Consider the following 25,000-nt stretch of genomic DNA (forward strand, 5'->3'; position numbering starts at 1 on the left):
GATTCGTACGGTAAAATAAGAGTCTCTTTTTTTTTTTCATAGGGCACACATGCAGACCTTCCATAATGCCAACATCTTCCCCTCACATCACAGCAGTCTTATGCTTTATAATGGCTTTGGCAGATTTAATTTGGAGAGGGCCCCGGGGCCAACGCCTGGAGGATGGGTGGTAAGTGTGTGCGTGAGTGTGTGTGTGAGTGTGTGTGTGTGTGTGTGCTGGAGGGGGGGGGGGGGGGGGGATAGAAATAGGGAGATTGCAGGTAAAATAAGATGGCGGCAGCCGGCAGGTAGTCAGAGATGACGGAGAAGTGTGAAGAAGAGGAAGGGATAGTTAAACAGCCGGACAGAGAGACCATTTGTCCGTTTAAATATACATACTATATACACATGTATTTATAACAGGGGTGTAAGGATGATAATACCTAAATATTCTAATATCTGGAGACAGCAGTACTATGGTCTATCAATAGCCTAGCTGTTTTTAGCATTGGATATAACATTCTTCTGTTCGATTTTTGAATGCCCGTCAACTTATTATAGCGGGATATTGATGACTCATTGCGGTAGTTATAGTTGCAATGTGAGAAATGTAATAACGATCCAGTCAATGGCAGATTTTTGCCAATACACACCCTGATATAAATGTGCATAGATGTATATATCTATCCTTCATATATATCTTTATGTGTATATACTGTATATTTATCCCTGACATAAATGTATATATATATATATGTATCCCTGATATATATGTATATATTTATCCCTGACATATACAGTATGCATATATATGCACTGTATATATTTATCCCTGATATACATGTTTATATTTTACCAATGATATATATGTGTATACAGTATTTGTATATATTTGTCCCTGATATATATGTATATATATGTATGTATTTATCCCTGGTATATATGTATGTATTTATCCCTGATATATATGCATGTATTTATCCCTGATATATATGCATATATGTATGGATTTATCCCTGATATATATGTATATATTTATCCCTGATATATAGTTATATATATATATATGTATGGATCTACCCTGATATATATGTATATATATGCCTGATATATATGTATGTATTTATCCCTGATATATATGTATATATATGCCTGATATATATGTATATATACGTATGTATTTATCCCTGATATATATGTATGAATTTATCCCTGATATATATGTACATATGTATGTATTTATCCCTGATATATCTATGTATATATGTATGTATTTATCCCTGATATATATGTATGTATTTATCCCTGATATATATGTATGTAATTATCCCTGATATATATGTATATATGTATGTATTTATCCCTGATATATATGTATGTATTTATCCCTGATATATATGTATGTATTTATCCCTGATATATATGTATGTATTTATCCCTGATATATATGTATATATGTATGTATTTATCCCTGATATATATGTATATATGTATGTATTTATCCCTGATATATATGTATGTATTTATCCCTGATATATATGTGTATGTATATACTGTATCTATATCTCTAATAGATGTGGCTGGGGTCCCATTAGAGGAGGGGGCTCTTGGGGGAGTAGGTGGAGTTAACGGTCAGGGTTAGTGAGCCGGGGGGGGGATACTCACTCAAACAGCCGGGGCTATAAGGCGCGGGGGCGCTAGGCAGCAAGGCCTCCAACTCTTTCCTCTCTAGCGGGCCGTGGGCGGGGTGGAGGAGGTGGCTGGGGTGATGGTGGTTTGGAGGGTGGTGGTGGTGGAGGAGGTTGTTGTGGAGGTGAGGATGGTGCTTTGGGTGGTGGTGGTGGTGGGAGTGTTGCTGTTGGGGACTGAGGGGCGTCTCCTTGCCGAACGTGGAGAAGGACGCGTCGGCCGCCGGGACCTCGGCGCTCTGGAAGCGTACCTCTGTGTCCGGGACCGAGTCCATGCCCGGGACGTGCAGGTTGCTCCGGTAGTCGGGGCCCTGGCGGCCCTCCGATGCCGTGGGCAGGAAGGCGGGCATCCAGCAGCGGTCCGAGTGGCCCAGGGCCTTGCACTCCTCCGTGCAGTTGGAGAACAGGTCTGCACCTGGAGGAGGCGGAGGTGGAGGGTGGAGGTGGAGAGAGGAGCCAGGGAGGGGTGGAGGAGGTGGGGGTGGAGGAAATAAAAAAATAAAAAAGAATCAAGGATATGGCGCAAGAGGAGGAAGATGAAGAGGAGGAGGAGGAGGAGGAGGAGGAGAATAAGTAGATGCGGGGGGGGAACAGAATCCATACAATGGAAGTGGGAGCAGAAGGATAGAAGGAGGTAGGAGAGAGGAGAGGAGTGGCGTTGGAAGGGGTGAGGAGATAATGAAGTGAGCCAAACGCAGGGAGAGAGATAAGCAGAGAGGTAGAGAGGTCCATTAGTTTTGATTGCTTGTATCTCAAATAGACACGAGGAGCAGGCAGGCACAATGGATGGCAATCACTAGAAAAACGTCTCCATTTGGTATTTTTAGTCAAACAACTGTCTGTCGTACATTGTAGTCGTAATAGGAACTGTATTCTTGGGCAATTGGCGTTAGTTATATATAATTCATAAGGCTATTGTTCAAACATTAGTACATTCAAAAAATACACAGCACTAGATCGCCTAATTTTAACCGAGATCTAAAAGGTGATAAATGGGCGTCTGAACACATCTCCTGTCACAGGCTGCTCTACAATCGCTGTCAGCACAACGTGTTCTCTAATAGCATACAGGAGGCTCGTCTGTTCTCCTCGCCTTACACACACACCCCGCCCTGCTCAGATACACAACCAACCAAACACTCATACATAATGCATACCGTCCACTCATACACACACACACACACGCACACACACACACACACACACACACACACGCTCACAGTTGCATAATCACACAAACAAAGACGCATATATCTTGCTTGCACACACAAAATGATAAATATATACAGAAACACATAGGGCCCTATTTTAACGTCTGAAACGCAAGTGAGAAGCGCCAAGCGCAAGTTGCTTTGTGGGCGGTTCTATGGTGATGTTGCTATTTTACCGGTGCATAAATGACTCTTGCGCCCGGCGCAAATCCAAAAAGGGTTGGTCTGAAGCAGCATAATTAACCGTAGGTGTAGTTTGGGCGTAACGTGCAATAAACCAATGAGAGTGCCATCTCCCATCCCGTTAAAGAGCCATGAGCGCATTTGAATCTGACGAGTTGATATTTTGACAGCGCGTTTTCAGTCTCCGGTGAGACAGATGCATGGCCACATTAATTTCAAACTTCAAGTGGCTCCGTTTAGGGCCAAGTGATATGGCCTAATTCATACATGGAATAGCGAGTCCTCAAATAAATTTCGGCAAAGAAAACAACACACATATGATATGCGTTAACTGTGGTTCTATTTAATGATATACGCAATACATGTACAAACATTGTTTCAAATACCCATCAATCCTAAAAGTTATGGGCTTGTACACGATGTCTGTGTCAAGAAAATATGTGTTTATTGTACGGTGCTTGCAGATGCATTGAATTAAAAGTACAACTTATTACCGCTGTATCAGCTGTTCTTTCCCAAATAATTTGCCAAGAATGTGTGGCTAGGTAGATGAGAGAAGCAAAGTGTATGCGCGAGGTGCACAAGCAACATTATGCATGCCCCCTTAAAATAGCGTCTGAACAACGCGCCATTGACTTTAAACCAGGCATTTCCCGGTGTGTGGCGCAATTGTTTTCTGAAACTGCAAAATAGCACCAGGGAACGTTTGCCCCAGAACACGCCTCCTCCTTTCGCCGAACCGCCCCTTGGGGCGCAAGATCATTCCCCTAATTTACAGCCGCGTGGCACAGGAGGGAAAAGAACGCTCTGCGCCAGTTGCAAACTAGCAACGACACATGCGTCAGTGTAGAAGGTCAATCGCGCCGGATGCAAGATAGGGCCCATAGACAAGTGCAAGTCCTGCCTGATCCTTAGTGTGTTGTAAGGTTTGTCTTGATATTAAGATGTGGCTCCGTTTGAGAAAAGAGCCATTCATTTGCTGAGTCAAATGCAATGCAAAAAAGTGATACGGGGTTCAGGTAAGTCTTTGTGTGTGTAGGTGTATCTGCGTGTGCGAATGTGTGCAGGTGTGTGCGTGTATGTGCACATCAGTGTCTCTGGGGGAGATGGGAGGCATTTGGTAGTGGTTCATGTTTACATTTTAAGAAGCTAAAATGAAAAAAGCCTTTCTATGTCCATGTAAGCAATTTAGCATAGTGTGATAGAACCTGCCAGATAGCTGGTTTGTGTGTGTGTGTGTGTGTGTGTGTGTGTGTGTGTGTGTGTGTGTGTGTGTGTGTGTGTGTGTGTGTGTGTGTGTGTGTGTGTGTGTGTGTGTGTGTGTGTGTGTGTGCGTGCGTGCCTGCCTGTATAAGTGTGTGTGGGAGGGGGCTGTGTGTGTGTGTGTGTGTGTGTGTGCGTGCCTGTGTGTGTTGGGGGAGGGGAGGGTTATGTGTGTGTGTGTGTGTGTGTGTGTGTGTGTGTGTGTTTGTGTGCGTGCCTGTGTGGGGGGGGGGGAGGAGGGGGGGTTATGTGTGTGTGTGTGTGTGTGTGTGTGTGTGTGTGTGTGTGTGTGTGTGTATGTGTGGGGCAAAGGGGGGCAAAGAGCCCCACTATATAAACCAATAGCAACAGACTGGAGCCGTGCCATTACCTGCGCCTTGGGTATTAGATTAAGGAGAGCTACTATCAGATTACCAGTGCTGCCGCCTGTTCCAAAGCCCTCCATTCAAACCCAAAAGAGACTGAGTGTTATTGTCTCCCTGAATGACTGCAGGTCCTGTCTCATACCCGTTTTCTGAGCACTTCCACGTGAGCTAATTATGATGTTTTAATGGGTCCTTTTGAAAGCATGCCGCAGAAGAAAAAAAAAAGATCACAATTTTGTGAGAAACACTGAAGGTGTTAACAACGGGTGTTAAGACATAATTCAGTACGGCTATTCAGAGCCGCTCTACGCTTTAAGCCATTCGGTGTCTTCCCTTGAGCCATATGGTCCATCACGTGAATGTTGTCTGTTCGATGCCCCTTGTGTGTTTCGATTCTTTCATGATTGTCTGTGTTTGTTGTGAATGTGGGTCTGGTTTGTTGGTATTTGGATTTAAAATCGGAACTGTTATGCTCCCAGGGATATCTCTCGCTAATCCCTTACCATACAGACTGATTAGGTATTATTAATACCTCGGATGTCAAATATAAGTGTGAGTGTGTGCGTGTGTGTGTGCGTCTGTGTGCGTGTGTGTGTTTGTGTGTGTGTTTGTTCTAGTGTGTGTGTGTCTTGTCTGTGGCGGTCAGCAAAAGGGGAATTTGCTTTGTTACCAAGCGGATTAATTTGGTTTGCCGTCACAACCTGGAAAAGTGCCCAGTGCTCCTAACAAGAGGGTCTGTTATTAAATATTAAACAACAAACCATAAATAAACTCTCACATTATCTTTTAATATGGCCTTCTACATGAAGGAAGGAAGCCATTAGCCCTTGCACTGCTACATTAAACCAAGCAAAACAAGCTGTCGTCACAAGGATAAACCAGAGCTATAGCTTCATCCTAGAGAGGAAATCACGTGAAGTGATACTCCTCATGGCTATGAGTAGCCTTGTTTCAGCTCAGCAGCAGAGAATCCTATTTAGCTGAAATCACAAAATGGAGGCTCCGTTTAATTCTCAAAATGGGAACAAGGACGGTGGCAGTTAGGCTGAGATAAGGCAGACCGGTCTGTGTACATTCCCACACCGTGCCAACTAGTGCTCAGATACTCCCACATGTTCCCTCTCCATCCATCATTCTCCCGACACACAGGCAGACCCACTATGAGTGTGACTAAAAAGAAAAACCTAATTCTGATATGACTTGACATTTCTTATTTAAAATAGTGAAATCAAACACTCCTAATTATGAATAAAATAAAAACATAGGGTCAAAAAAAGAGCCACACTGTTTTTTACCATAAGATGCATTGTGACTGCCCCACAGTCACAAGAATAAAAGCAAGGCATTGCCGACCAGCGGATAACTCCTTTGCACCTTGGAATGCTAGCTCTGTGAAGATCTACGGCAGGCATATATTACAAGACCTTTATCTGACCAGGGCAGTATATCTGGCAAGAACTACTTCACGGACAGAACTGTACGTCCCTCACTTAACACAGAGAGGACAAACAGACCAAAGAGGGAGGGAGAGATATAGCATTGAAGAGAGAGAGACACTCAGTCAGACGGACAGAGAGAAAGGGAGAAAGATAACACTGTACAAATGTAATGACCCCGACCCCCCCCCCCCCCACACACACACACACACACCACGGCTGCCCTCCCCCACCCCCCGTCTTTGTAAAAGGCTCATCTCAACTTAAAATTCTGCATGGCAACCAAGCGAGAAAAGGCAAAGTCTCCATAATAACCTTCATTTGGTAATTGGTATGCAGAGGTCTGAAAAAAGAAATGAATTACCGATCAGCGAGCTGTTACCACGCCGATAATGTGAAGCGCAGGCATGAGGGAAGGGATTTAGTCTGGACCTGGAGTTATGTTAAATAACCAGGAGGACAGTGGATAGCTGGCCTCAGAAGCCCTGCATGGAGAGAGCATGAGTACGGTACCATTTAACAGCACGTTGGCTGCTATCGGCTTGGTAAAGCAATAGCTGCAATGCAGGGTTGGAGATAATTAGCAGTTTTTTCTATCTATTCTATTTTGGGTTTGTATGCTAAAAGCTGCCTTCAGACCTGCGTGCAGCTGGAACATGGCTACAGATCAGGAGACTTGTTTTTAGGTCCCTGAACCCTTTTTTATGTTTAATGTTTCCTGTTTCCTGGTTCCTTTGCTCATTTGAATGATAGATGAAGCAACATATGCATAACGATGTGCAAATGCTTCTCTGCAAAATCATGACATTATCACGAGAAAACGGCTGTACCTTGAATTAACTTCCACTGGAAATGTAAACATGAAACCTTTTGTCCCATTGCATTGAAAGATGTGTTAAAATATGGAAATTGATACCTGCACATATTTGATGACGTTGTGACTGGAGTTTATTTTTTTTTTAACAATTTATGCACAACAGTGTGCACAGTAGCACATATTGATTAATACAAAAACAAATTATGGCTTTTGTATAGCTATATGTCTTGCATTAATTTGTATGCAATTAACATTCAAACTAGCAAATTAGCAGAATCCAAAACTGTCACTCAGTGAGTTATGTTCCCCATAATAGACTTGACGGTAATCTTAAATCAGCATTTCTGCTGCCAGACCCTTGAAAGAGGTGACCTCATCAGGAACTTTCAATAGGGCTAGATCTGGGTTTCAAGCAGGCTGGATCACCTATTCTACACACGGTTTGCCGATAAAATATGAATGTCAAAATAAAAAATATTATAAAATGTCCATAAATAAGTATCAAGGGTTAATTGTCTGTTAAAATATGCCTCTCTGTTGCTTCTGCGTGTTCATTATCACAACACTGTAAGCACAACCGTGATCTAAATAAGCTGTCACTTGTTTATTTTTGGTTTGGTTGTTAGAAAAGTATAAACGCATAAATTGCTTTAAATATTTGGAATATCTGCTGATTAGAAGAGCTATTCAGAACCGTCCATACAAACCCATCCTTAACTAAGCCCTTACACCAGCATTGCTTATAGGCTTGTATATATAAACAAAGCTAGATCTACCAGAATATGATGGAGTTGCGTGCTGATTAAAAGCAAAGAGGTTTTGTGAAACTTATTTGTTCACTTTACACAATTACATTTTGTGTATACCCTAGACTATGAAATTCAATTAACGCACAGAGAATAATAAGCCTGTATATTTTTCAAAGTGTTGAAGCGCCACACGCTAAGCCAGGCTATCAATTATCCTAATCAAACAAAGACTTAATGCACAACAAATAATCTGTTTAAAGACGCTAAGCTCCCCTGGTGATTCTGCCACAAAGCTAACTGTATCCCATTCGCCACACCAAGGGTACTCAAAGTCAGAGGCAATAAATTGCTGCTGCTTTGGCACCGCTAACTCTGTTAGCCGCACAACCAGAGCTGACCCTTCATGGTCCAGAATAACCAACCACATGTGGCGTGACACTACACAATTACTCAACGTTGCTGCGTTCCAATGATGTACGAAGTAATTCATTATTACGCAGAAAGCAGTTCAACTCCATGCAGCTCTCTCCGAAAGTAGCGATCCACGTGTTTGACACTAAAGCGATACGATTGCAGAGGAGTGTCACTGTGAGCTTTTTCAAAGCTCCGGGGCGGATATTGTTGCCTCTAAGCCCACGCAGGTCACAGCTCGCTAGGCTAGATAAATTTTGCACATTTCATCACATTTTTTTAATGGCGTTATTAGCATTGCAGTCATGGCTCAACTGAACGGGTTCTTTGGACACTATTTGTTAATAATTCCCACAGGAAATCATTTAAGACGAAAAGTCCAAATGAATAGATCACGAGATCACAAGCCAATTTCAAATAGTATTGCCCTAATGCCTTCGACTCCCCTCTGACATCAGCTATTATAATGAATCACAATGTGAAACTTTCTATCCACATCACACAGCCTTTCTCTGGCACAGAGGGAGCAATGAATGAATGCAGTGATAAAATATGCATTCCAAACTTAGGGAGGAGGGGGGGCCTGGGGTGGGGGGGGGGCATTGTATCTACTGGGGTGTCTGCTGGTGGAGGGGACATTTAAATCAGGGACCTGAATGAGATACTATGGGAGGAATGCCGACAGAGACGGGGGGCTGAAGAGGAGTGAGGTGGATAAAGGAAGAGCTATATATGTAGAAAAACACCGCACAAAAAGAGAAACAAAGGGGGGATGGGTTCCCAGATCAGAGCGTATCTAAGTGAACAAATGAATGAATGAAGAGGTGAATGAATGAGCTGCTTTGTTTAGTTGTGTGTCGTTTCAAAACAAGCCCACTGCCAAGGGGCAAGGCCTCCTCTCATTACCAGGCCCGTCACGTTTCGCCGGAAGGTCCCGGCGTGAAGCTGACCGCCGCTCGGGAGCGCCTGCCTCATTAAGACCGCCGCCGCCGCCGCCGTCGTGTTTGCAAACAACACCAGGGGCTTTCATTTCGGACGGCGCCGCTAAAACTGTCCTGCGATGTCGGCAGCGAGAAGGGAACTAGGAGCCGGGCGTCAGCCCCCTGACCAGAGGGAAACGAGGCAAGCAACGCGAGGATAACTCAAATAAACACGGTAATCATTTAGCCCATGGGAAACCGTGCGAGGTGGCTGAGAACGCTGAGGGCGGCCGCAACTCATCGGGCCTTTCTTCTACTTGGGCGGACAGAATGTGAAGCTCTAAATGCAGCCGCGCTGTTGCTATTTCAGCACACACACGCACACAAACGCACGCACACATATAAACACAAACACACACACACAAACACACACACACATACACACACAAACACACCCACACATAGACACACACACATATAAACACACACACATAAACACACACAAACACACACACACAAACGCACACACACACACGTATAAACACACACATACACACACATAAACACACACAAACACACACACACAAACGCACGCACACATATAAACACAAACACACACACACATAAACACACACAAACACACACACACAAACGCACACACACATATAAACACAAACACACACACACACATAAACACACACACAAACACACACACATAAACACACACACACAAACACACACACACATATAAACACACACACATACACACAAACACCCCCACACAGACACACACAGGTAGCCTGCTACACAAGCCTGGTCCAAACCAGCTCCAAGCACCACATCACTAAGTAAAAAGCCCCTTTAGGTCCTGGGGAACAATCGATCGGCGCGTTGAATAGACAGCTCCCACAGCGGGGGGGCAACACTTGACCCCGCAACAAAGAGACTTTATATCACACACACAAATACGCCAAACACACTCATAGGCAAAACACACTCATACCCCAAACACACACATACCCCAAACACACACACACATACATACACTAAATACACACACCAAACACACACATACGCCACACATACATACACCAAACACATGCAGCAAACACACACATACGCCAAACACACATTCCCCAAACACACACATACGGCACACATAGATATAACAATCACACACATACGCCAAACACACACACGCATCACACACATACACCAAACACACACATAAACCACACACAAACATACGTCAAACAAACACATACACCAAACGCACACATACACCAAACACACACATACAACACACACACACACACACACACACATTCACCAAACAAAGACATACACTAAACACACACATACACACTCGCACACACACACACACACACACAGACACACAAACATACCGCACCCCCCACTCCAACACACAGCACACACACATTAAAACGAAAGGTCCTGTCTTGTTCGTTCACCATCTTGTTCTTTGTACCAAGCCAACCAATTACATTTTTAATTTGTCCTACCTCTCGGTTTGCTAACGAGTGAATCCAGATGGTTGACTCAAAATGACTAGACAGAATGTTTTCACTTCTTATAACTATCGCCTCCCCCCCCTCCTCTCCTTTCTCTCTCTTTCCTCCCCTCTCCCTGCAACACACACACACACACACACACACACACACACTGACACTGCAGCAGAGACCGCCGCTATCTCCCAGACCCCCCAGCACACACACGTGGACCTACCGGAGGAGTGGCCACGGTTTGTGGCGTCGTGGTCGCTGTCTCCCTGCTCGCTGTCCCCGTGGCCGCTGTCTTTGGAGCTCACCAGGTCGGCCTCCTGGAAGGCAGAGCTGCAGGCAGGAGAAAGGGGGTAGGAGATCACAGAGCAGTTCCCACACGTTTCCCAAAATGATAAATGGTTTCATTTCATGTCATTTCTTTTGTTCGGTCCAGTGTCTTATCTAATAAAGGACGTTGTTTCGGATCGATGCCGTGTGACGCCCCCCTCCGGAACGGATACTGGTTCTGTTTCTGTGTGTTCAGACTGGGCCTCGAGGCCGGCGGTTCTGTCGTGGTTACCTGTTGACACGCCTCGGCCGATCCACCAGGTAACTGAGTTCGGCTCGCTGGTGTTTGGTCTGGAAACACAAAAGACGAGGGGAGGAGGGGGGGCAGTTCAATCAGTGCTCGCCCACATCTTTACATAAAACCATTAGCATAGAGCACGTCCGTCTCAGCAAAATAACCCACAGCCGGAACGGGGAACGGCGTGGTGTCATTCCCCGGCCCGGCGGTGACTTTCTCTTCGGAGACGTGTCTGTGCTGTAGCCTCTTCCACCCGACAGTACACACCACAGACAGTGAAGCGGGTTATGAGATGACGGTATGATTCTGACTGGAAGCAGTTAAGGACGGGCCCTTTGGCAGTTTAGATATTCCTCCTTGCGGGGGGGGGGGGGGCAAGGGGGGTCGCCCCCCCCCCCCCCCCCCCCACAGGGAAGCGTGGCTCACAGATTTGTTGCCAAGGAATAAAATGAAGTGATGCACCTATTCGGGCTGGCACAGCAATAGATGCATCTTTGTTCCAGTGCAACTCAGCAACATCGTGACCAGTATGCCTAATGTGACTGTTGTTCTCCCAAAGGGAATTGCATGTGTGCACACTAACACACACTCTGCAACACACGCGCACGCACACACGCACACACACACACACACACCTGCTATCCAGCACAATCACCGATGCACCCGGTCAAAAAATGCACATCATCAGTAATAAGCACCCTTCAAGGCGACATATTTTAGCATTATTTATTTATGCTTGTTCTAATTCGTCCTGTTACATAAGGGCGGGGTTAAAAGCATTCAGCTCTAAACATAAGCATAAACAGCGCCTTAAAACGCCACGATTGCTATTCTGGGAGTGACTTCCCAGAGCGGGCGCCAGAGGCAGAGATGTCAGCCCCTGGTACCCGGGCCTCCTGTTTGCTTAAGGGCCGTTCCGGGATGCCGTGCAGAAGGGAAGCTGTGGCTTTGTATCCACCCTTAACGACAGCGCCTTCCATCTTCTAAAGGAAGCTGTTCTAACTATCGACCTCTTAACACTGAGGCATCTGTGGTCCTGGTGCTGATGAAGAACATGAGCTGTATGTAGGAAGAACACACCAGATGGATCCGACAGTCGGATAACAACACATAAGGATGCATCGACTGCTGCATCAACTGGTGTCTCTGTCCAACAGAGCAGCGCCCCGGATGGACGGCTCATGCAGGACGGGAGGCTGATGGGTTAATGCAGCAGGGGAGCCTGATGGGTTAACAGGTCATTCTCAGACAACACAGTGCATTATGAACAGGGGGAGCGTAAATGGGGAGCACGCCGAGAGGAGCTCTTACCTCGTGTGATAAAATGCTGCCGTTTGATATGATGTCGGGCTGCTGGTCTGTGTACCCTGTGACTACCGCCCCGCACGGGTTGTGATCCGTGTCTGTGCTCCTAGTCGGACTACACGGCTTTAGGAACATGAGGTCAGTTTTGGCGGACTCTGGAGTCAGACATACCTGGTAGCAATAGTTCTGGTTTTGGTGGTGGGAGCCAAAGCTCCCAGACTCCTCCACGGGGACCTGGGCCGTGTGAGGCCCTCCAGTGTTCACCGTGCTCTGCACCAGCATGATATCAGACTTGCTGAGCTTCTTCTTACGCGCGCGGGCCTGCCTCGAGCAGCAGGAGCTGCCGCCGCCGCCGCCGCCGCTCAGGCAGCAGTCGCTGGCCAGGCAGCTGTATATGTTGAGCTTCTTGTCCTTCTGGCAGCGCACGGCCAGCACGATCATGGCCAGCAGGAAGATGAAGGACACCGAGCCCAGGGCGATGATGAGGATGAGCGTGAGGTCCAGGGTGCCCTCCTTGGCCTTTGACGCCCCGCCCCCGCCGGGCCCGCGGTCGCCCCCGGCCCCGTGGCCGTCGGCCACGCTGTCCACCAGCACCACCAGCACGCTGGCGCTGGACGACAGCGGCGGCTGCCCGTGGTCCCGCACCTCGATCAGCAGGTCGTACTGCTGGTGGGGGTCTCGCTTGGCGGAGACCCGCCGCGCCGTCCGCAGCTCGCCCGTCCGCCAGTCCATGCGGAACACGCCGTTCTCGTTGCCCCGCTGGATGCTGTAGGACAGGCGGGCATTCTCGCCGTCGTCCCCGTCCATGGCCACCACGCGGGTCACCAGGTAGCCCGGCTCGGCCGAGCGCGGCAGGGGTTCCTTGGCCGTGCCGTTCTTGCCGAGGGGCGCCAGCACCAGGGGGATGTTGTCGTTCTGGTCCACGATGATGACTTTGACGGTGGCGTTGGTGGAGAGCTTGGGCCCCCCGCTGTCTCTGGCCTGCACCATGAACGTGAAGTCCTTCAGCTGCTCGTAGTCGAAGGAGCGCAGCGCGTACAGGTAGCCCGTCTCCTCGTTGATGGACACGTAGGTTTTGACGGACATGCCCTGAATGTCACACTCCAGTATGGAGTAATTGATGAGGGCGTTTTGGCCGATGTCCGGGTCCAGAGCGGTCACAGCATGGATATATGCCCCAGGAACGTTGTTTTCCGTCACGTAAACGTCATATATCGGCTGGGTGAATGTCGGTGCGTTGTCATTTTCATCCGACACTTGCACTTTAATTGACTTACTGGTGGCGAGGGAAGGGTTTCCTTTATCCCGCGCAACCACTGTCACCGAGTAGGAGTCCGTCTGCTCTCGGTCCAGGGGTCCGTCGGTCAGGATGGTGAAATAGTTACGAAAGGAGGTTTTTAGTTTGAACGGCACGTCGCCTAGTATCTCCACGATAATCTGTCCGTTCTCCTCGGCGTCTTTGTCCGCCACGCTCAACAGTGCTATGACGGTGCCGGTGGACGCGTTCTCACTCACGGACTCGGTCACGGTGCTGAAGGAGATCTCCGGTGCGTTGTCGTTTGCGTCCACCACTTTCACCAGAACTTTACAATGCGCGGGCACGGCGTTCGGCCCCAGGTCTTTAGCCTGGACGAAGATCTGGAACAGGCTGCTCTCCTCGAAGTCCACCTCGCCGCGCACCTCTATGCGGCCGGTGCGCCCATCGATACTGAACAGGTCCTTGACGCGGTTGGAAATGTGATTGCTGAACGAATACACAACCTCGCCGTTCTGACCTTCGTCTGAATCGGTGGCATTCAGTTGAATTACCAGCGTCCCCACCGGAGCGTTCTCCGGTAGAGTCACCGTGTACACCGGCTGGTCGAACACGGGCACGTTGTCGTTAGAATCCAACACTTTGACCACCAGCAGCGCAGTTCCGGTCCGCGGGGGCTGACCTCCGTCCACGGCGGTCAGCACGTACCTGTGGGCCGCCTGCGTCTCCCTATCCAGAGGCTTCTCCAAAACCAGCTCTGCGAATTTATTGCCGTCTGTCTGCGTCTGCACGTCCAGGTAGAAGTAGTTGTTGGTGGTGATGTCGTAGGTGCGTAATGCGTTGGATCCCACGTCCGGGTCGAAGGCGCTCTCCAGGGGGAAGCGGGTGCCCGGCGTAGCGCTCTCGGAGATCTCCACCGTGATGTCGGTTTCCGGGAAGCTCGGCGGGTTGTCGTTGATGTCCACCACCTCGATCTCCACGCGGAACAGCTCCAGGGGGTTCTCAAGGAACACCTCCATGTTGAGCTGACAGCTCGCGCTCTGCCTGCAGATGTGCTCGCGGTCAATCTTCTCGTTCACAAAGAGGACTCCGTTCTCCAGGTTGACCTCCAGGTACGGCGTCCTCGAGTTGGGCACCACCTGGAAGCGGCGGGAGGCGAGCTTGGTGAGGTCCAGCCCGAGGTCCTCCGCGATGTTGCCCACCAGGGTCCCGTGGTCTGCCTCCTCGGGCACCGAGTAGCGGATCTGAGAGCGCGCTCCTTGCGCGATGCAGAGCACCGAGAGCAGCAGCGCGATCATCTCCACACCGAACCAACAACTACGAAAACAAGCGCACTGGGCGAACAGACAACAGGTTATTCTATCCTCTTGGATTCAATAAAACGTCATTTCCCTGTCACCTTTTTATTGGAAACAAAAGTCCACCGCAAACCATCTGAAGTCTTTATTAGGCCAAAGTAGTTAAATGTGTCCGTGTGGATAGTCCCGTATAGAAGGTGACATGGTGGTATGGTTATGTCCAGGTTTGTGCCAAAGCTTTTTCTTCTCAACAAGGTCCGCTGATCTCAGACGCGTCTCCAACGCATTCCGATGAAGCGCTCTCCGACGGAGTTCCAGTGAAGAGGACGAGATTTAAAAAAGAATAAAAAGAAGAAGCATAATCCAAACAATTACTTGAAAAACTGCATGTCGTCTTCTTAAAATGTCCTTGATACGGACTGGATGATCTGCGCTTTCTGGGTAACGTGGTCCGTGTCTCGCTCGGAGCCTGGCTGGAGCGCAGCGTGTCCTGGCAACTCCACACTGAATGCTGCTCACTCACAAGGATTTGCTTTTTGCGCAACGCGCCTCCCCTAACAGTCGCTGAGGTCGTCCATCAAATCCAAAGCCGTTCACCGATTGGATGGCGACGAAGCCTGTCAACATTGGCCAAACCCATTTATCCCCCCCCCCCCCCCCCCCCCCCCCCGCCTCTCTCTCTCTCTCTCTCTCTCTCTCTCTCTCTCTCTCTCTCTCTCTCTCTCTCTCTCTCTCTCTCTCTCTCTCTCTCTCTCTCTCTCTCTCTCTCTCTCTCTCTCTCTCTCTCTCTCTCTCTCTCTCCCCCCCTACTGTCTCTTTATCCGTAGAATATTTGATCCAAAAGAGATGGAGAACTCGGTGGTAGTGAGAAGTGTGGGAAGTTACTTTAATCCTGTGTCACACATCATTGGTTCACTTGATTGTTATGCACACTTCCAAAGATCGGCCTTACATTTGGATTGTTATTTATTAATGTATTTATGTAATGATATATGACTTATTATAATCGATAAATAATCATATTATAGGCCGACGCGTAGAGCCAACTCAGCACAGCTCTTTCGATTTGAGAGTTTACCATCACTTACATGAATGCACATGTAGGGATTTTTTATGAAACGAAACATTCTCAATCGGTGTATTTATAAGGTTTTGCTTTAATGCCATCCTCTGATAGCCTGGTGGTGATTTAACACGACGGTCCCTCTCTCCACCCAGCAAACACAAGAAATGTGACGAGGGACACGTCAGGGGAGAGAGGGAGGGTGAAGCCAAATGTGGTGAGGGAGAGAGAGGGAGAGAGAGGGAGAGAGAGAGAGAGAGAGAGAGAGAGAGAGAGAGAGAGAGAGAGAGAGAGAGAGAGAGAGAGAGAGAGAGAGAGACGTGGAGGGAGAGGAAGAGGGAGAGACATGGAGAGCGGGAGAGAGGCTTCGCTGCTACCCCCTGAATCACCTTTACGCAGACCGTATGTGCCCCCTAGCGACAGGGAAGTGAACTTAACCATGGTTCATCTCAGCACAATTAGAATATCGAGGGAAGCCTATTAGAGGAAGAAACCCGCCAACATTCCTATTAATAGTAATTTAGCTCAACAAGGATGTAATTAACGCAGAATCGGCTATTTCTGTCCAGCAAACCGTTTCCCTCCGTGGAGCAATCGGGTCATTAAAGCTGATGTACGCGTATCGGCAAGTTGCCAACATTCACTTTAGGTAGATTACAAATAGCTTTTATTTATCAAAACGGCCATAAAGAACAAGGCTCCCAGAGCATTCTGCAAGCCTGGTGATTTAGTCTGGCCCCCATAGCGCAGGTCTCCTCAAATACATGACCTACAGGTGAGCTTAAGCTTTAATTCCTCAACAGATGATTAGACCTGGTCTAAACGCATTTTAAGCGGTTTCCCCCGTTTAATATATGGTTGAACACAGTTGAATATACCTTTTAATAGACCAACAATGAACCAAATGAGGAGGAATAATATGGCATTTGTGATGCGTCATCTAAAGACGAAAAGGCACGGAGCGCTCCAGGTCACTGTAGACATGGCATTTAGACCCATGGACGATAGGCTGGGCCTACAGAATTAAACAGTTAGAAAGAATTGAGTTTAATATAAGGCGTACAGTTTTAAACCTGTGGAAAACCAGGGACCAAATGCAGGGAAGCAAAATAACTGCACATGGTTGCCTGCCCTTGATACTCATTTATTTTTAGTAGGTCGCCTTATTTACTCAATCAATGCAAGTAAGGAGTAATCACCTGGGAAGGTGAAAACGTCCATGGGTTCATGTTGGATTCGCGCTGCACTGTGGTGGCGCACATGTTCAGAAACATCAGTTGACCATCATCATTCATTTACGGCCAGCCAAACTGATTTTAACTCATCACGTCCGTGACAGGACTGTGGATGCACTCTACTCTCCATGTGGAGTCTGGGGGAGCGGTAGAGGAGATGAGTGGAGATGAGATGAGAGAAGGAGAGAGAGAGAGAGAGAGAGAGAGAGAGAGAGAGAGAGAGAGAGAGAGAGAGAGAGAGAGAGAGAGAGAGAGGAGAGGAGTAGAGATGAGAGGCCATGCTTGACTGAACCAAGAGATCAAGTGCTCCACCTAGCGGGACCCAGACACACTACGTCATTCCTTCTTAAGCCCAGTTTACTTTACTTTCTACCATTCCACGCTATCTTTCAAAGCGTCTTGACTTCTTCGTGTCTGCTTCCTCCAGTGGCTTCCGTGGGCGTCGGTGAGGGAAGGCATATGATACATATATTATGTATCTGTACAGTGTATACAGTGCACATAACATTTCATTGAGCAATTCAGCAGTTGCTATGTTTTTCTCCTCATTATTCAAATTTACCAAGGTAAAATATAAATAATTTAATGAGAGACACATCAAGCCAATATCTATGAGTTCAAAAAATGCCAGCCAAATCAACCGCTGGTGGTTTTCTGATATGATTCTGCGGTTACAGAACTCTCCATTGAGCTTCCCTCCCGATGGACTGTACACCAATATTAAAGCCAGAGGTTGGGGTTTTATTTGACTAATCTTTGTTGTTTTTTTGCAGTTAATGCAGGTTTAAAATTCCCTGCCCAATTCTGAAAACTGGCTATTTTAGCACAGGCAAGGCCGTTTCAACCAGTCAATCGTGTTGGGAAACAGAGCTTTCTCATTTGGATAAAGAGAGAGATGGGGATTTTGTTTTTCCTAGGTCCAACTTTTACTATCCGTTGCAACAATTTATACAATATCCCCAGAAGAAATCTAAAATGCATCTGTTTATGTACCTTGAATGGCCTCTGTGATAAAATCCTTTCGAATAAAACAATGTTTATTGCAGTACACTTACATGAAAGGAACTGCAAAGAGACAAAGTCCTGTAGCACAAAGTATGGGATGTTGTAGGGGTGATTGTTTGGTCGAGTTTAATATTAATATAATTATTATACATATGAAGTTTTACGACAGTATTAAAAGCATGCAGTGGCTGCGCCGCCAACCAGCACTTACTGCTGCAAGATGAATAGAAACAGGGTCAATTTGACCTGAATAAAACCAGTTTTTAGTTTTGACAAAGGTTCTGTTTGTCTGTATTAAGGCTTGGCTGTAAGGGCTCATTGCCCTGGCCAGCTGTTGAATACAAAATGGGCCTCTATCAAATGGAACATCTCAGCGAGGTGACTGAGAGCACAGTCCATGCCAATATTAGCAAATGTTGCTCTCCTACCTCCCCACTTCCTTGTTGATTCCGCTTCCTCCCTCCCTCCCTCCCTCTCTCTCTCTCCCCGTCCTTCTCTTTATCTCTCTCTCTCTCTCTCTCTCTCTCTCTCTCTCTCTCTCTCTCTCTCTCCCTCCCTCCCTCTGTTTGAAACCTTGATCTCTCTGTTTTTGTGGGGGCTGGTGTTTGAGTGTCCCAGTCTGAGTCTCTACCAACAGGACACACTGAGCTTGTCTGATTTGAGACAACACAACAGAGACAGTGCCATGGTGGTCATGTGACTCTGCACGCACTCTAGCTTTCAATACAGGTAGTATGGAAATGTAGTAAGTAGCTTGAACAGTATTATTCTGAACATTAGCACCATTATTTAATTATATAAAGCTTTTATTTTGATGTGATGACCCATGAAATGAAATGAAATGGGATTAGAAGGCAGGGTTGAATATGTTTTATTGAGGAAAAACTATTAGCATTTTAGTTGTGTGTCTGTGCCAAACAGAAGTGTGTTTGTAACACCTGAATAAATCACATGGCATACATAATCTCCATCACTCCCAATTTCATACGATAATGAAATCTTACTTCATTCTATCATTCACACTGTGACAAAGCCAGTTAAATTAATAGTTTGGCCACCCATTTAATTATGCAGTGGGCTGCCATCTTAGCAGCGCAGTGATGTGTGCTTCTGGGACAAGGGCAATCAAACGGCCCCTATAGTACCAGGTTCCAAACAGACACTTTTAAATTGATACTGACTGAATCAATGGGGAGCATATAAGTGAGGCAGTCCACACTGAATCTACTAGTCTTAAAACCAGAAGCTTCACAATGAAATATCTGGACATGGTATGCATGCAGAACAAGAAAAGTATGAACGTTTACCATTTAAAACAGTAAGTGCACAATCAAAAACGATTGGGCAATTTAAAGTATTTATTTTATACAGTAGCATGTGAATTGAATGAATGGCGGAAGATGGATACATAATAAATACTAGTGTTGATTATCTAATAATGAGCTACTGTGTGAGTAGAAAGGCCTGCACAACTATGTGTGAAGGTAAACACACAATATTATACATGCATGATACAAAACCTATTTGTCAATGTAGATTTTAGTTTGGTTGATGAGTGTTTTGTAGGCATAGTAGTGATTATAATTTCTTTCATGGAGTATGCTACAGTTTTAAAACCATAGCACAATAAATGCATATATTGATATAAATATATGTGTATATAAATGCAACCCTAACCTGAGAGAGAGAGAGAGAGAGAGAGAGAGAGAGAGAGAGAGAGAGAGAGAGAGAGAGAGAGAGAGAGAGAGAGAGAGAGAGAATATCCTCAACAGCAATTCACCTTCGTAATGAAGTGATCCATTGAGTAATCATTAATCCTTAAACCAATACATCTTTTGTACAGCAATTCTTTGGTGTTCGATCGGACAGCTATGATAAAAAATGTGCACGCTATTTCAGTGCATATACTGTTATGATTAACCGTAATGAAAGCAGGGTCTGGAATGTCTGAGTTGGGGATGATCAACATTCCAATGGACAGCCGAAAAAGTAGTTTCTGTAATAAAAATCATATTTTTTGAGTATCCCTACTTGAAACTGAGATTGAAGTAGAAAAATCTGTGTGTGTGTGTGTGTGTGTGTGTGTGTGTGTGTGTGTGTGTGTGTGTGTGTGTGTGTGTGTGTGTGTGTGTGTGTGTGTGTGTGTGTGTGTGTGTGTGTTTCTGTGTGCGTGTGTGTGTGTGTGTGTGCGTGCGTGTGCACATGCCTGTGCTTGTCTTTGCGTGCATGTGTGTGATGGTGTTCGACTGCCTATTTCAGCAAAGTATAAATTAATTCCAACTTTAAAATGTCCCTGTCCTCTTTATCGTATCAGTGTATGTCAAAACCCATTTGACCACAGTTAATCCAGCCAGTTGACACCATGAGGATTTTAAAATTTGCGTTCCACAGAATATCTGTCTGTCCTTGGCTTGGCAGCAATTGATTTCCACATGGATACAGCCTCACTTTGTTCAGAATCTCAGATAAGTACATCTGATAAAGATCGGAAGTGACACTGTTGCTTTCTTAGGTCTACCCTGAGAGTAACGCTGCCGTACATCATTCAGCCTATTTTGGATAAAACAGCTTTGATTGCTCCAAAGATTTTTATACTTTCCTCAGGGAGCCAACTCCCTCCCCCAATCACTGATTGGTCCCATCTTCTTTATCTCTTCTGTAGGAGGCTTTCTACTGGCTCCAACCCACACGCTCTGCAGAGGGAAACAGAAAGTGAACTCGGCTTGATCAAAACAGTCTCACGAGGCGACCGGTAAATCATGCATCCTGTGTGAACTCCACATCGAACAGTGAAGCATAATGTTCTCTTTACAAGATAGGACCTCGGCTGACTGCAGATAATGGATCCATCATAAACAAGCAGTGCTTCTCCACCGCGGTCCCATGATCACCAAGCCTCTGGTGGAAACACAGACATGTCCTCCGTCGACTACTTTAAAATTACATTAGTATGTTTTATTGTTCATCCGAATCCGCAGACACACACACGATTCCAAAGAGTACCAACACAAGACAACACAGGCCAAGCCGGGCATCATCTCTTGATTTCTTTTATTCTTTTATCGGTTACTTCAATAGGAGGTTTTTAAGTTAGAAAACCTAAACCAAGCTCCATACCATTGTGTATTCCTTCAGCTCCACTCTGATACTGGTACTTACTATGTTTTAAGTGCGTCCTTCCCATGCCCTCGTAGTGCTGGCCCATACATCCCTGGGTAAGAGACTCCATACAAAAATCCAACCGGGTGACCAAAAGGCCAGTAATATTCACAGAGTGGTAAACACGGCAGAGAAACCCATCTTTCGGGGATTGCAGACACCAGCGCACCTCTGATGTTTCTCTTGACCTCTGGGACGGCAGTCATCTCTCCACTGGGGGCAGTCCTTCTAAAGGCACCCGTCCGTCAGCGGGCCTCTCAGATGCAGAACTCCGTCTCCCGAGAGGTGTTCAAGGTCAGAATGGAATTGATCCAAAGTGCGGTGGACAAAAACAACTAATGGGACGGCGGGAGCTCAACGCGTCTATAGACCTGGTTTGATCCCTCAACTGCCTTTGGGCCATAAAGTGCTGGTGTGGTCTGTGAGGGAGACGGCGGGGAAGGGGGGTGAGGAGGTCACCGTGTTGCCTTCGGCATGGGGGGGCAAGCGGACTCCGCGGTGGGCGCCGTTGCCTAGCCTCCAGATAAGCGCCCCCCCCTAGGAGGACTTTCCACACAGCTGTTTCTGTGTGGAGGCTGGAGGTTCTATCCCATGTCAACCTGGGTTCCTCAGAACATGTCTCACTCCTCCGTGGCCCGGAACCAAGGGGTCTAACAACTGGAGCTGTCCCCCTACGGTGGGACCAGTGCTCCTAGGCAGGTCAGGACGGGTTCAACGCAGAGACTGCTTTCCCCCCCCCCCACAGGGAGTCATTAAAGTATGCCTTCTTCATCATGTTTTTCCCCTTCTTCTTCATCAAATAGCACCGTATAAAGCTGTGGGTGGTTGGATAAATTAGAGGGATGAAAACATCAACAAAACACTTCATATTGCTTCGTTTCTCAGTCAATTTTTTGCTCTAATAAGTGAGTCGTTTCAAAAATAATTAATTATTTAAAATCATAGCTAAAAACAAGATCATTGAATTGCCACACGTTCCTTGGTGCTAATTGTGTCTCTATTTATATGTTGATTTCACAGCACGCTTCACTCTTCCCTGTAAACTAAGTGCTGGTAACCGTGCCCCAATTTGCCCTCAAGACTTGCCATGGTGCCCCAGTTCTTCCGGGGCAGGAGCCCTGGGGTGGATTGTGTGTGGTGGGGTGATGCGTCTGTGATGGGGTAGGATGTCTGTGCTGGGATAGAGTGACTGTGGTTGGGTAGGGGGTATTTGGGGGAGGAGGGCTCCTGGGTAGAGTGACTTCCTTAATTGAGTTACTGTGCAAATATATTCTCGATTCCATCATCCCGTCCTAATCTATCATCTCTGGCTTTCTACTCTCTCTGTCACACTCTGTCACTCTCTGTCACCCGATATTATGTGGTTACAACGCTTAAGAATGCGGCACTGTTGGCATTCCAGTATTTTCGTAGAGTACGTATTGTCATCGTATTCTACTGGAATAACCTCTCCTCCCAAACATGGAAGGAATTAGAGAAGAAAAGAGAATATGAGAGAAGGCAGAGGTCAACATAATCTCCCTGCTCCTCTTTATTCTCAGATCAAATAAAAAACATCTCTGTTCCCACAGAGTTTGGTCCCAGCAGTTATTCTCATAGAAGTGAGCCTTTGTAACGTCAATAGTATAGATGTGTCCAAAAACACAAGAAGATATTAATATAAAAATCGAATATATCTTAAAAAGAGCCTGTGAATGAAGGCAACAAAACAAAAACCATTCTAGATGTGGTCGCTGCAAAATCGTATGTCTAAAGGTGTTTTCCTGTATCGATTGCGTGGATTTGTCAGGGCACAGAAACAGTGCGCCTACAAGAGCAGCGAGCTCCGAGATATCGTTTGCCCAGCTCTGTCTTTCTCTCGCTCCGCTCCCTGTGTCCCCCCTTCCTTTTCCTCCTCCTCCTGCTCCTCCTCGTGATCTTCCTCCTTCTCCTCCTCCAGCTCCTCCTCCTCCTCCTCCTCTGGATCCAGAGAGACTTATCGGAGTAAGCGCCCTGGCTGTCTGAAGCCTGGCTGGCTCAGCGGCCCCTCAGCCCCTCTGCCCCTCAGCCCTCACACTGTCTCCAACCAGGATCCGTCATGTCGTCAGCTCAGCGCTACAACCCCTAACCTAATTACCAGTACGTTTAACATTTAATCTTAATTATCCCCCCCCCCACACCACTAACCCACCCCCTCCCTGTTAATTAACTTAATCAATAATTAATTTAAATATCATATTTTTTAATTAATTATTGTTGCATTGCTGATAATTAGCGATGCTAATTAAGAAAATGTGTCTATCAAGTGTGCGCACTTCGTGTCTGCATGTGTGTGTGTGTGTGTGTGTGTGTGTGTGTGGATGTGGGGGGATCAGATTATTGTTCAGCGTCTCCCCCATTGTTTACAGCAGGCCGCTCCCCCGCCATTAGAAGCGCCAATACCCTGGCCCTGCGCGCCCGCGTTTGCTCGCCTGTTTGCTCGGGAGGAACGTCCAAGCCACTCTGACTGCACTGCCACCGAGTCTACATCAACTTAAAAGCTTTAATTGCAGTATGTCCTCTCTCCTCGTCCAAGCTCTTCATTATTAATACGTCAAGGCTGAAGCTGTCGCTGAAGGAACGGGGACAAATTTGTACGCCTATAATTCTTTTTTATCAACTCTAGTCATGCCCCCCACCCCACACCCCCCCCCCCCCGTCCTCTCTCTATTCTGTGGGCTCCATCTTGAAATGTTTCCATTCGAGCCAAAGCTCTTATAGCCAAGCTCTGGTGTATAGCTGGGTTTAGCTCTGGGTGGAGAGTGTTGACTAGAGCGTAGGTGTGAATGTTGAAGGAAAAAAATATATATATTTATGTATAAAGCTACTATATGAAGCAAATATATCAAGGAAGCAAGTTTCCTTCCTCGGTATTTGAAGATAAAATGTTAATCAAAGTGTAAACCCTTGAAAGTTTCAGTGCATTTTTAAGCAACCCCAGTTCTCTGAGTCGGTATTCAGATCTATTTAGGGGAAACTTGATCAACTGATCAAACCCTCCAAAGTATTTTCATTGCAAATTAAATATGAAGTGTATGCTAATAATAAAGATGCTCTGAAGAAGGCTAGGCCAGGCAGTGTGAAGCTGAAATAAAGATGATGCCCTCTGGCCAGCTGTGGGACGGAGAGGCAGCTTCTGTAGTCATCATTCTGCATCACAGTTGGATCTTTGATTTGATTATGCGTTCCCTCAATCAAACCCCACACGCTAAACCCTCAGTGCGTTGCTAGCTTTTCCCCAGATAAGTTGGCTGCTTGCAGACGAACCCTTCAACCTACACACAAATCTGATGGACTTACTGTCTTTGTTCACTTTGGGGGATAAAGGGCAGGTTCGAGGGTCATCCCAAGGTGCAGAGGTCAGTGCAGACTAGGCTAGTGGAGAACCGATCGGTATGAGTGTATCATTGTGGATCTGTGTGCATTAGAGTAGCATGGGGGCGGGACCCTGGTGGGCTGGAACGGGGCCAATAAGAAGCAGCAAACAGGGCAAAGGCTCTGTGGATGAGGGCCAGGCGAGGAGCAGAGCGGGCCGGCCTCCTCTGTGCAGAG

General features: G+C 46.7%; 1 protein-coding gene across 3 annotated transcripts in view; it reads right to left on the bottom strand.

Annotated features, from left to right (window-relative positions):
* Window positions 1-15,496, bottom strand: part of LOC115552503 (protocadherin-10) — a 19,322-nt gene extending 3,826 nt beyond the window's left edge. The window contains exons 1-4 of one of the 3 annotated variants that reach the window (XM_030368669.1): window positions 12,587-15,496; window positions 11,105-11,163; window positions 10,769-10,875; window positions 1,645-2,082 (exon numbers count right to left, since the gene is read on the bottom strand). In XM_030368669.1, coding sequence (XP_030224529.1) covers window positions 1,645-2,082; window positions 10,769-10,875; window positions 11,105-11,163; window positions 12,587-14,968 — 2,986 coding nt within the window. In that variant the 5' untranslated portion in view covers window positions 14,969-15,496. Of the gene's footprint in view, window positions 1-1,644; window positions 2,083-10,768; window positions 10,876-11,104; window positions 11,164-12,421 lie in introns of all 3 variants that reach the window. The other 2 variants (XM_030368670.1, XM_030368668.1) reach the window with 2 other exon arrangements.
* Between the last annotated feature and the right edge of the window lie 9,504 nt (window positions 15,497-25,000).

The sequence above is a fragment of the Gadus morhua genome, chromosome 10, assembly GCF_902167405.1.
Source record: "Gadus morhua chromosome 10, gadMor3.0, whole genome shotgun sequence".
Classification (NCBI taxonomy): domain Eukaryota; kingdom Metazoa; phylum Chordata; class Actinopteri; order Gadiformes; family Gadidae; genus Gadus; species Gadus morhua.